Raw genomic sequence first — 13,289 nt, 5'->3', positions numbered from 1 at the left:
CACTGAGCGGGTATCTCAAAGGTCACAGCCATGGCACGGTGCACTCACGTGGAGCTGAAGTCCGCCCAGTTGTTGGGGGTGGCGGAGGGCTCAGCCGCAGTCACCGCCGGGGGAGCGGGCGTCTCCCGCACCTCCAGCTTGGGTGCGGGGGTGGAGGTCAGGTCTGTCACTGGTTTGGCGGGGGCAGGAACCTCGTTTTCTGGGATCTTCTCGGCGTAGTTGGCAGGAAACCACCCCGTCTTGCCTTTCAGCTCTCCTCCAAGCCACCCCGGCTCTCCAGTCTGGCTCTCGTCCACCTGCAGGAGAGCCACAGGTTGAACTCGAGCGGGACTGACCAGCCCGCAGACTCCAGACACACAGACGAGGCCCGGCCCGGCAGACTGACCCCGGCGGCTCTGCGCCTGACCCCGGGCGGCTCTATGCCTGACCCCGGCGGCTCTGCACCTGACCCCGGGCGGCTCTGCACCTGACCCCGGGCGGCTCTATGCCTGACCCTGGGCGGCTCTATGCCTGACCCAGGCGGCTCTGCGCCTGACCCCGGGCAGGTCTGCACCTGACCCCGGGCGGCTCTGCACTGACCCCGGCGGCTCTATGCCTGACCCAGGCGGCTCTGCGCCTGACCCCGGGCAGGTCTGCACCTGACCCCAGGCGGCTCTGCACCTGACCCTGGGTGGCTCTATGCCTGACCCAGGCGGCTCTGCGCCTGACCCCGGGCAGGTCTGCACCTGACCCCGGGCGGCTCTGCACCTGACCCTGGGTGGCTCTATGCCTGACCCCGGGGGCTCTATGCCTGACCCCGGGCGGCTCTGCACGTGACCCCGGGCAGGTCTGTGGTGCCGGGTGCCCAAGCCCTGGCTCTGAGCGAAAGGAGGAGCCAGCAGTCAGCTCTCACCCCCGGTGGGTTTCAGTTTTCCTCCCTTTTCCTAATAACGGCAGGTCAGACCAAGAGCCTGGCCGAGGCCCACGAGCAGCTGCTGAGCCCAGCACCGGCTGGGACTGGAAAGTGACGGCCGCGCTGCACCCCTCAGAGTCAGCTAATCGTTACCGACAGCTGGCGGTGCTTACTGGGAGCTGGAAGCAAAGGGCGCCGTCAGTATAAATCAGTATTCTTTAAAAACCTCTAATAACAGGGAGTTACTCAGCGGAGGGTCAAGAAAGATCAAACAGCCGTAGATGGTTTCCGCGGAAGAGAGCAGACCGCTGCTGAGCCAGGTGAAAGCTGCGCAGGTGCATGATGGGAAAAGTAAGGACAAAATTATTTGTAGCCGCAACTGTTACTAAGGTCCCATAGTTTTCTGTTGTACAAATTCAACTTCAACATTCAGGAGGTGCATGTGAGAATGTGAAATCCTGCTGCTTAACATTTCAGAGGCTGTGTATTACAGCAAGTGCTCCTCATGTCTGCGCTGGACTTCAGTTCCGACTCAGAAGGGTTGCTGGAATCAGCAGGATGATTCTGCTTATCGCTACAAGTTACCCACTGTTTTAGGGGCAACGGAAGAACGATGTGGGAGGAGTTACACTCACGGTTAGAAAAGTATGTTCATCACTCTAGGTCAAATACGGGGCTAGCAGAGACCTCATCTGATTTTGAATCCCTTAACATACTAAGGAGGTAACACATTTAACACTTCACTGGACATTAACATTACTTTTTAGAAGTCACAGAAATGAGTAGGCAGGGTCTTAACAATGATTTTAGAAAAACGGGCAAAAATATCAGTTTTCTAACCCATTCAAATTTCAGTAAATGAACAAACAAAAAAAGCAAAAAACTATAGACCCAAACACTTATCTGTATTCTGCGCAGAGTAAGGGGGTGTAACAGTCATTTGCTTGCTTGGTGTTTGGGGTGGGTGGAGACAGTGAAACACCCAGCCGACTACTGAACTGTGACTCAGCCTGGAGGGCGCCTGCTCGGCCCCCCGCAGGGAGCCCTGCTGTCCCGGTGGAAGCGTCTGCAGCTGAGGGCTCCCCCGCAGCAGGCCCCGGAGACAGTGCAGTCCTGCTGGGAGGTTCTGCTCGGCTCTGCAGACCTGTGATCCTCGCTGACACTGAGTCAGTGGTGGACGCCTGGTCACTGTTCATCCAACTCCCCACAGTTTGTTCTAACTCCATTTTTGGGGCAGCCCCAACTGGTTCTCTAAATGAAGATTTTTTTAAAAAATATTTTTTTATTTATTTCAGAGAGAAATGGAGAGGGGGAGAGAGATGGAAACATCAATGATGAGAGAGGATCATCGATTGGCTGCCTCCTGCACGCCCCACACTAGGGATCGAGCCCACAACCCAGGCATGTGCCCTGACCGGAATCAAACGGTGACCTCCTGGTTCATAGGTCGACGCTCACCCGCTGGGCTCCATGAGCTTCCTGAAGCCGCCTCCCTGGCCGGGACTCTGCACTGCCGCCCTCTTCCCCGGGTCCCGCTCCCTCTACAGCCTGGCCTGCACCTGACCCCCTCCCGGGACCACCTCTGGTTCTCATAGGGGGTCCGTGCCCAGAGGCCTGTGTGCAGGAACCTCTGGCTGCCTCTGGCAGCAGGAACGCCTCAGGGCCTGGAACCAGTCCCGGCCGTGCCCGGCGGGTGCGCTGCCCTGCACACGCTGGACTCCTGCAAGGTCGGCCTGTGACTCAGCCTCCCGCCCGAGACACGGGGTCTGCCCCGTAACAGGCTGCTGGCCGACCGCTTCCGGATGCGAAGCCCCCAGGAGTGTCCCGCACAGCACCGCGGGCAGGCCTGGCTCCACCCTGGCTAACTGATCCCCGCCTGCCTGTCCCTCGCCTCCGGGACAGAAGGTGCCCTGAGGGGCTGCGCGGCTGAGAAGGGGGCCCGCCCTCAAGGAGGCTCACTTCCAGGACATTCCCTGCCAACCCGACCAAACGAGTGTCCGGCAGGCTGACTGGCTCTTACAGGAACCCACTCATTCTTACGGACACTCACATTTTAAGGGGCAGAGAAAGTAGCCACTTACAGTAAGTAGATGAACACCCTCAAACCACGGACTCTGTCACAAAGAAGGGAAGCAGGGACCCCATTCCCCTCCCAAGCACGACCAAGCTGGGGCAGCGGGCGGGCTTAGGGGACCCAGAGCCGCTCCCGGGGTGTGCTGGGAGTCAGAGCAGCGGGTTTCGCGCATTTGCCAGGCTTCCCTGGAAACTCTGGGGAGGACGTGAAACTGTTTCCAAAGCTGGAAGCGGGCGGCTGGCGAACTGTCCCCTTAACTGTCGCAACCACTCAACTCTGCCACGGCCGCGCCCAGGCAGCCGGAGGCGGTGTGGCCACGAGTGTGCCTGGCTGTTGCCAGCAGCTTCATTACGACACAGCGCGGGGCGGATCTGACCCCGGGCGCCACATGTGTGCGCCTGCCCTCCACCCTGCCGTGACTGGGTCTATCACCACTGAGCACGGAGAGGAGAAAAGACAGGCATGAGTTTAAATTGTTATGACAAAAAATTTGTTTTGCCAGAAATGCTAAATCAGAAGACAGACAAGTTCCAGAACGTGGTGGCTGGCGACTGCTGAAGGGTCTCCTTTCCTGGGCATTTCAGGAAGACACTGTCCACAAAGAATCCAGGACTATCCTGACGAGAAAGAGACATTAAGTTTCAAAGGGTAAGAAAGCCTCCTTCTCCCTGCTGCAGAGCGCTCCACTGTGCACGCGCACCACGGCGCTTCCACCCGTCCCTGCACCGGTGGGCGCTCGGGCTGCTTCGGGATGGGCATGGAGCGGGCTTTAAGCTCCCTGAGCAGTTCTGATGTGCCTGGTCGCGTCTGGGCTAAGATAAACCTCAACTGCACAGCAATGAGCGAAGGTCTTCTAGTCCTGATGCTATTCCAACACATTACAGAGGTCAAATGTGATTTATTCGCCCCCAGGTACTGGGACCCCCAGACGAGGAGACAGGCCACAGATTTCCGCAGCATCTAAGCCTTGGCTGTCAAGGTCAAGCTCAAACTCAACGAGGAAGCTTCCATTCGGAGTCTGAGCAATGTTGGCTCGCTCTGGGCCTGCCCCTCTGCTACTCCTGGCAGCGCTAGCGAGCCTTCACTGCGCCTTCCCCAGGCGCCGGCTCTCCATGGGTTTCTCCTGTTTCCTACAGAGACTTTGAACATGAATGGCAGGCGTCGCCTTAGGTGTCTTTGTGTTATCGACACTGAGAATAGGACTATGTACAAGATAGCACTTTAATTTTGTGAACCACAAAAAATATATATTTGGGGGGAAAACTAAGCTGATAGTCAAGTTTTTTTTTCAAAATCAAAACATTGTCTAAAGTCCCCCGCCAGCCTGCCTTGAAAAAGGAAGCGTGGTCAGCTGCTCAAGTCTAACAGGTGCGCGCTGGTTCTCCAAGATGTGAAGCAATCTGAGAATCGGGTGGTTCTGTGCCCACAAAATAAGGGAACTCCTGATCATTTCACCCAGAGGGGTTGACAGTAATGTTCTAACGACATATTTTTCAGGCCCACGTTTCTTAACTGCAGTGAAATAAAACCTGTTACTATTACATGTCAATCCCGCCCATATTGTTCACCTCACAAAGGTAAGACTGTTGAATGTCATGGGGGGTCATGTTACATTGTGTAATAGAAAATGAGGCGCTGCCCCGGCCCTCAGCAGGCCGCCACGCTGCTCGGGGCGCACTGCGCGTTTCCTCCCACATCTGGAAGGCCCGAGGCAGAGCGAACGCCATCCAGTCCCGGTGGACATTCTGTCACCCATCAAAGCTGGATTTACTTTCAGTGTTTTACTATAAATTACAAATGTTCATTCATTTATAAATATGAAAATAATACAGAAGTAGGTAAAATTAAGCACGAAAGCCTCTTTACTGCCCAGTGGGAACCGCTGTTAACAGTTTGAGTCTGTATTTCAAGACTGTTAACTACACATAAACATTCACATACACACAGTTTTTACTTAACCAAAACCCAGTTATACTCTACTCTGCTTCTGCTGTTTTACTGGAAAGCTTGTTTGTAGATGTAGATTTACACGGTTCTCTAACCGCTCCATTATGCTGTTTACTTACACTGTGAGTCACTTAACCCCCTCCCGACAGCCAGCTCTGGGCTGGGCCCTTCTGCCGTTACCAACACACTGGTGAACAGCCTGTGCACGTCTTTGGACACATGCTGAAAACAGCTGGAGGAGGGAGAGCACCAGACTTTCAGAGAGTTTTAAATTTGAAGAGGTCTTGCCAAAGGACTTAGCCAATTCGTACAGGCAGGCTGACAATGGATATTACACCCACTCGCCTCCACTGACAAAGCTGGGCAGTAGCAAGCTCTTACACTTGCTCAGTTGAGAGATGGAAAATACTATCTCGTTTTGTTAACTTGTATTTTCCTGATCACCAATGAAATGGATGATCTTTTCGTTTATTTTTTTTTAACTCATTTACTTTTCTTCACCTGTACCTGTCTCTTCATATCCTCCACCAGCTTTTCTAAGTTGTGTTTCTTTCATGATAACCTTTTGGAATATTTTATGTAATACAGATATTACCTTTTGTCTCTCGTGTACTTTGTGACATATGCATTTTAATTTTTTATATTGTCAAATCTGTCCATTTTTGTCATTTATGGCTTCTGGTTTTAACCTACAGATGCATTTCTTAGCCATAAAATTATTCCAATATCCACCTTTGTAAAAAAACACATTTTTAGAATTTTATCTTTTAGTTTTGGAACCTGTGTTTGTCCATGGCCGAGGCAGAGACTTGACCTAACAACTTGCCAAATACAGAGCCTTTGCATGAGCCCCCCAGGGCCCCCCGGCGAGGGAGGCCTGTCCGTTCTGCTCACCTGTCTCCTTCCTGGTTTTTGTGAGCACAACACACCACACACTCCAAACGGACTTCCACTACCGCGACAACACCCACAGAGACGGGCACCCACACAGGATTGAAGTGACTTAAAGGCACAGAACACTGACTACGATGCAGACTTCCTGACAGCCACAGAGCACTTACCCATTCCCCTTTAACCTCCACCGGGAAAGCAAAGGTTTGAAAGCAAAACAGATGTTTAATGAAAGGCTTATTCTTACAGTATATCTAACTATTCATCTAGTCAAGCTGGTGGTGAACTAGCCAACTTCAGGAAAAGGACTCAATATCACTGTAAAAAATTTACATTTCAAAAAAAGAGCAATACCTTCTCATTAAAATACAGATCATCTGTTAACGTTTCCTTATGGGAACATTTGTAACACTCCCTTATCTCGAGAAGAGCACAGTTACTTTTCTGCAACTTGTGTTGCAACAAAATGCAATTATAAAAACATTAAGCTGCCCTGACCGGTTTGGCTCAGTGGATAGAGCGTCGGCCTGCGGACTGAAGGGTCCCGGGTTCGATTCTGGTCAAGAGCATGGACCTTGGTTGCGGGCACATCCCCAGTAGGAGATGTGCAGGAGGCAGCTGATCGATGTTTCTGTCTCATCGATGTTTCTAATTCTCTATCCCTCTCCCTTCCTCTCTGTAAAAAATCAATAAAATATATTAAAAAAACAAAACAAAACATTAAGCTTAGTTTTTCAAGTGAGATAAGGCCACTTTGTAATGAGGTCCTATCTGCTGTCGCACTGCACTTTCGTCCCTTTTTAAGGGGTGGCGTTTCAGAGACGAGGCAGTGTGAGCGCCAGGAGGTGGTGGAGAGGCAGGCCCGGCCCGGCCTGGCACCACGGTGTCCGGAGCGGTGCCCACTCCTCAGGGAGCCAGTCTCTCTGTAAGAGGGAGGCCGGCACCAGCACATGCGCACTCAGCTGTCTGTGAAGAGCGGGGTGTGTCTGAAGATACACTCGATCCTGAGCCTCAGGAAGATTCCGGCCCTCTGGCCTCGGCCCTCCTGATTCCCGCCCACAATGAGAGAAAAGGCCGTCAGAATAACAGTGGGGACGGGCTGATTTCCCTGTTCTTTCTTTATATTCTGGCCCAGTGGTTCTCAACCTTCTGGCCCTTTAAATATAGTTCCTCACGTTGTAACCCAACCATAAAATTATTTTCGTTGCTACTTCATCTCTGTAATGTTGCTACTGTTATGAATCGTCATGTAAATATCTGATATGCAGGATGGTCTTAGGTGACCCCTGTGAGGACCGCTGTATCTGGCCTCTTAGAGATCACACGCTCTACAGAGCTCAGCTGTACACCCGATGCGCGAGCCACGGCAAACACCTCTGCCCTCAGAGCCAGGGTCCTGGCAGGAGAAACGTGTCTGTCTCCATCCTGCCTCCCCGCTCTTTTAAAATGCCGGCCACTCCTGTTTGCCCTTTCAATGTGAACAGCAATGCAAAGGCGGCCACTTCTAAGACTCTTATTCTGAAGGTGATGACTAGATTGAGGCACAACGTTTTCTTTTAGAAAATCATTTAGGTCAACCACATGGCTTTATTCTTTCTTAAACTGGTTCCTAATAGTTTTAGTTACAATCATAAGAATATACGTATTTAATTGGCAACTGAAAATGATGCTGGAGTATTTCCCATGTAAAACTAGTCCTGAAAATAAATTTACTACGGAACTGGAGCAGTAACCTGAACTCTGAGGTACCGGCCGTCACCGGTTACAACTACGCTGAGGCTGCGCCACGAGCCCGTCGCCTTCACAGCTCTGGTTCCAGGCGACGCTGGGTACAGGGTTAAGGTCCTCTCCCATCCCAACAGGAAGGGAAGGAGACTGAGCCTACAGCTCGGACACCGGTGCTGGTTACTGGCTCTCACACTCCCTGACGAGCTCGCAGCTGCCAGTCAAGGCCACAGAAAGGCGGTGCTGCCACGGACAGCAGGCGCTGCCCGGCGCCCTTACCATGACGATGTCGCCCGGCTGGATGCTGATCTCATCGTGACTCCTGGACTCGAAGGGATACAGCGCCCGGTAGTACACGACCTTCACGTTCTCCTGGGCGGAGATCGTGAGCGGGCCTTTCTCTGTTTACAAACAAAGTGGGGGTTGGGGTGGGGGAGATGGAAAAATAAACATTACACGGAACATGACAACAAGCCAACAGCCGCTGTCCCCTCTACCGCCTCCTCAACACCCGCACGGCCCACCACCCAGGGCTCTGAAGCTCACACCGAATGCCAGGGAGATGAATCTGATGTCGGCTCCCCAGACCCACCAGAGCATCAGCGGACCCTCTAAGCAAAGGTCACCCCAAAGCCAAGTGCAGTGAGGCAAAGGCCCCCTGCCGTCGGCTCCAGCCCCACAGGCCTGGAAGCACCGAGGCCCCGCCCACCCAGCCCACGCGGCAGATCCAATGGGACCCCAGGGCTGGACTCGCCAACAAGAAAGCGCTTTGGGAGGCAGAGAAGCCCAGCTTCCAGTTAAAGCACGTGGCCATGCTGAGGTGGGGCCCTGGGTGCAGTCCTATAGAACCCCCGCAGCTCTCACCAAGACCATCACTATGATCACCTGAGTGAAGTGAAGCGCATGCGCCTAGGCATGGGCCCGAGATGAAAATGGCTTAGATTTGAAACAAAATAAAAGTTTTAAAAATGCACGAGAGCAGAGGACAGTCTGGGTTCTGGTTGGCAGGACTAAGCATGCCCTCTGGACTGCCCACGTTCGCAGACGCATCTGCTTTCCCTGAGAGCAGTAGGGGAAGGGGGGGTGCTGCCCTCCTGTAGCCTGGAAGTGGGGTGCCCTGCGGGACTCCCTGACCAAAGGAGAAAGTCCTGACTAGGAAGCAACACAAGGAACTTAAACTGCCCATGATCAGATCACGGGGAAAAGATTTTCATATCAAAACACCGCCTTCGTACGGGGCGCCCCTGAGGGGATCTGCTGACTTCCTCCCTGGGCGGCGAGCACCTTGGGCAGGGAGGGTGCGGACCCAACTGGGAGCCCTCCTCCCAGCCCTGCCCAGCGCGCCAGCAAGCAGGCCTTTACAGAACTGTCTGTCTTGTCTTTTCTTTCTGCACACCAGGAGAAAGCACACTGATGGTCAGACCAATGAAGTCAGTGTACTCTGCCTACAAAGAGAGAGGCGATCGCTCCGTTCAGCGGGGATTCTCTGCACAGCCGTCCAGTATCATACAGCCGCACAAGAATTTAAAACCCATCCGTTTGCATCTGCTTACGGGATGCCTTCTAGCTTTTTTTAACTCGTTTCCCGCACTCCAAGTGCTAAGTTTCCCACTTATCGTTACTTAGCGGGCAACTTGTGATCCAAGAGCAAAACCCAGCCGCGCTCTCAAAAGGGTGACGAGCAGTCTCCTGCAGGGCCGACTGAGGACAGCGGCTGGCACGCAGGGCAGGCCAGGGCGAAGGAGCCACTTCCTGCTCCCGGGAGCTGGAGAGGCAGCAGGCGAGGTTCCGACCTCTCCTGGGAACCAGGTGTCTCAATGAAACGTGTGCCACTGTTGTCTGCAAGCCTTCTGATGCCCGTGTGAGGGCAGGCGCAGGTTGACAGGGGGTGGCAGAATTAACAGATCCGAATGCCCCACATGAATGCACTGTCCCCAGCAAGGAGCCTGGCATGGCCGCCTCTACTAACAGCCAGGACAGGGCCTGATTAGACGTGGAAATTTCCAGAAGGATGTGGGAGAGAAGACGACCTGACGTCCAGGTCACTTCCGACCCCTCATACCTGCGGTGGACCAGGGCGAGTGGATGGCCGGCGCGGCGGGCTCCTGGTGCTGCGGGAAGAGCCGGCCCAGCCGGTCCTGCGCCTCGGGCTGGCCTCTGTCCTCGCTGTCCTTCCTCCGGGCGCTCTCCTCCCTCCGGAGGCGCTGCTCCTCGTGGGGCCTCCGCGGCCGCTGATGCTCATCGTCCTGCAGCCCGTGCTCGGGGCCCTGCCCGGCCCTCTCCTGAGTCCGCCTGCCAACGAGATGCTCTGTTACCGCGGGACGCGCCTCCAGGTCGGCACGGAAACCACATCCGGCCAACGGGATGCTCACGCCCTCCGGCCGGAGCGCTGAGAGCTCTGCACCAGCGAAAAAGGCTCTCGGCCGCCTTCTGAGATGAAACCACAGCTTAGGGAGTCACAGCAAGAGCATCCTGGTCTCTGATGCAGCTTAGCCACTGGTCAGAACAATAACTCCTCCTCACCTTTACCAGTGGTGCAACCTGCAAACACACCCGAGCCGTACAGCCCGCGGGGCATAACGTCCACGAAGAACTGCTCCCTACCCCCCAGCACGAGAAAAGCCCAAGCACAGGCTCAAACTGCTGCGCAGCCGGAACCAAACCCCGCCACTCGGCGGGGACAGAGCCCGGCCACGAAGTCAGCGGCTGCCTCTTCACATTTTTTGTCTAAATTCAATAATCCATCTTTACGATTTATACTGTATCATTGGGATATTTGGTTATTTGTGTCTAAAATCAATAGAAATGTAAAAAGCAAGTATCCAGGAACAAAATCAGACGCACCAACAGTTAAAGATAAATGTCTACAATGTACAGCAGAAAGTTACAAATGAAGACCACACACATACACACACACACACACACACACACACTCGGACAAGAACAGCCGTGCCTGTCCCAGGCAGCAGCGAACGCTCTCCTAGGTCCCGAGTTTAACTGGCGGCTGAGGAGGAGGAGGAGGGCGGTCAGTCCTGGAGGAAGGCTGTGTGGCCAGCCCCCCGCTGCTGCTGAGAGGCTGTGCCTGGAAGAGTGTGGTCACTGGCACGCAGTGAGCGCACCACAGGCCCAGGCTCCCTGGACAGTCCCACTGACCAGAGTCGTAGGTCAGGAGAGCTCTGGGAACCAAGCAAAAACTGGGCTACTTATACGTGCAAAGATTTATATACACACATGTTTGTACGCACGCGCACACACACACACACACACACACGCAGACTGAAGGCTCTTTCTGGCGCGGAAGACACCTGGAGAAGCCAGCACACAGTGGACACTCACAGTGCCTTCCAGATGGGCCCGCCCCCCAAAAAGACCCACCTCTGGGCCTCTTCTTTTTGTTTTTCTAACTCGATGATCCTTCGCTCTTGTTCTTTCTGTTTCAGGCGTTCGGCCTCTATGGACTTTTGCTTCTGGAGTTGCTGCTTGTTATGTATTTCTCTTAATTCCTATAAAATCAAGAAACAGGTGATGCATGAGGCGACAGCACTGCCACTGTCTGTGAGCGACATTTCACAGTGGAGAGGCCTAGGCATTTAGGGAGAACATTTCAGAGGTGAAGAGCGTGACCTTGGAAAGCTGCCACCCCCTCCACTCTGGCAGGACTGCGCTCCAGGAGCTGGTGAGGCCAGTGCAGGGAGCTGTGCACACACCCCGTGCACACCACGCTCTCCACCAGTGCTCAGAGGCCGCTGCACACACCCATGCATGCTGCACTCTCCACCAGTGCTCAGAGGCCGCTGCAGGGAGCCATGCACACGCCCATGCACACCACGCTCTCCACCAGTGCTCAGAGGCCACTGCAGGGAGCCGTGCACACACCCCGTGCACACCACGCTCTCCACCAGTGCTCAGAGGCCGCTGCAGGGAGCCGTGCACACACCCTGTGCACACCACCGTGCACACGCCCATGCACACCACGCTCTCCACCAGTTCTCAGAGGCCACTGCACACACCCATGCATGCTGCACTCTCCACCAGTGCTCAGAGGCCGCTGCACACGCCCATGCATGCTGCACTCTCCACCAGTGCTCAGAGGCCGCTGCACACACCCATGCACACGCCCATGCATGCTGCACTCTCCACCAGTGCTCAGAGGCCGCTGCAGGGAGCCGTGCACACACCCCGTGCACACCGCGCGCTCCACCCGTGCTCAGAGGCCGTGCTAGCCTGGGAAGGGCGTTCCAGGGGCCCCAGGGCCCAACTCAGCAATAACAATGGGGTGTGACGAGTTTAAGACACGGTGCTGATCATGATTAAAACCTCGAGATCTTTCTGGTCATGAAGGAACACCAGCCTCCACTGGCTTTGACAATGCACACACCTCCTCACGTACCATCTCCACTAAAACCTCACCTCCTCCTCCTGCTGCGCTGCCTCTGAACAAAGGGCCAGCCTCTGCTCCGTGACCTCCTGCTCCCCCACCCAGGCCGCTTGCCTTCAAATCACCTCTTTCAGAGCATCTTCTCTCTAAAGCCAGTGTGACGGTGTCGGCCGCCCAGACTCGACCAGCCAGCAGTGACAGGGAGTAAAGAGCCTGCCAGCACCTTGGACCCCATTTCCCCATCCGATACCGGCCCAGCAGAACCAGGCCCTTCTTCACGGGCTACTGAAAATACAACGCATCTTACGATAGTCAAGCTGAAGCTTAAACGCCCAAAAGGATGAAGAACAAAAATGCCAGTTCAGGGGAACCCTGGAGGTGCAGTCACTGGAACCGATCTGACTGCGTCAGCCACCCAGGAGCCCGCAGACCTGCGGGGACTGCGCGGCCCGGCTGCCGAGGGTCGGTGTCCGTGGCCAGCCCGGGTCTGCGCGGGGAGGCTTGGAGCTACGGCTGCCTGTTGCTCTGGCTTTGCTCACTGCCAAGTCCACAGGTGGCTCTTGCTGCCTTGAGCTCCTGCCTTCAGGTTCGTTCAGAGACCGAAGGCCAGGGTCGCGGAAGCACGTGGAGCAGGTCACTGTTAAAACGCTCTTCTTCCCCGTGAAGAGCCCTGAGTGTCAGACTGACCTTTCCTGCCAGCGGGGCTGCTCTTAAGAGGAAGCCCAACACACCACCCAGCACTCTGTACCCTGAGAGGCCCCGGCCCAATGGGCTACAAGAGAGGTTTAACTGGAGATCAGGAGGTTAGGGAGAGACGGGGCCTGGAGGGAGGGAGGGAGGTACCAGGGCCGGGGAGGGGGGAGAGGGAGCCGCTTCAGTGGGCGGCCCAGCAGATGAGAGCGGACCCTCCAGGCAGGGTGCCGCACGAGGAGGCAACTTGGCGGCCTAGTCCCTATGGCAGCAGCCCTGGCACCTGGCTTGCAAATTATGAAGGGTGCCTGGGCAAGTTAGCTGGGACAGGGAGGGGCAAGGAAGCCAGACTGCAGACGGGGAGGCACTAACTAAGAACAGCACCACCCCCAGGAAAGAGAATCCCGTTTTCCATTCTCCTCCTCACCGTCACACCATTGGAGGTAAAACTTTCATGTGTTTAAAAATTCAGCAGGATTCCTTCCCAGAGGAATGTGGATTCAAGCATAAGTAGTATTCTCTAATAACATAAATGAACATGTGATTCATGTTTTGAATTTGCTATTTCTGAGACTGAGATAAAGTTGGCCAATTCCTGTTGCTGGTGTGATCTGCACCCTCGGCTCAAGCTGACACATGTCTACACGACAAGGAGATGCAGGTGTGACACTGAGCCACCGAGTCCCTGCGAG

At 54.8% G+C, this 13,289-nt stretch overlaps 1 protein-coding gene and 1 long non-coding RNA gene across 2 annotated transcripts in view; one reads left to right on the top strand and one right to left on the bottom strand.

Annotated features, from left to right (window-relative positions):
• Window positions 1-13,289, bottom strand: part of ITSN1 (intersectin 1) — a 51,543-nt gene that overhangs the window by 18,174 nt on the left and 20,080 nt on the right. The window contains exons 10-13 of the mRNA XM_023745604.1: window positions 10,905-11,032; window positions 9,592-9,821; window positions 7,809-7,930; window positions 49-296 (exon numbers count right to left, since the gene is read on the bottom strand). Of these exons, the coding sequence (XP_023601372.1) occupies window positions 49-296; window positions 7,809-7,930; window positions 9,592-9,821; window positions 10,905-11,032 (728 nt within the window). The remainder of the gene's footprint in view (window positions 1-48; window positions 297-7,808; window positions 7,931-9,591; window positions 9,822-10,904; window positions 11,033-13,289) is intronic.
• On the top strand, window positions 3,170-4,515 carry LOC106694664. Its single transcript, XR_001345700.2, has 2 exons — window positions 3,170-3,614; window positions 3,879-4,515. It is a non-coding gene; the product is annotated as an uncharacterized LOC106694664 (long non-coding RNA).

This window comes from Myotis lucifugus, unplaced genomic scaffold (genome assembly GCF_000147115.1).
Source record: "Myotis lucifugus unplaced genomic scaffold, Myoluc2.0 scaffold_557, whole genome shotgun sequence".
Classification (NCBI taxonomy): domain Eukaryota; kingdom Metazoa; phylum Chordata; class Mammalia; order Chiroptera; family Vespertilionidae; genus Myotis; species Myotis lucifugus.
This window is presented reverse-complemented; position numbering and strand designations above follow the sequence as displayed.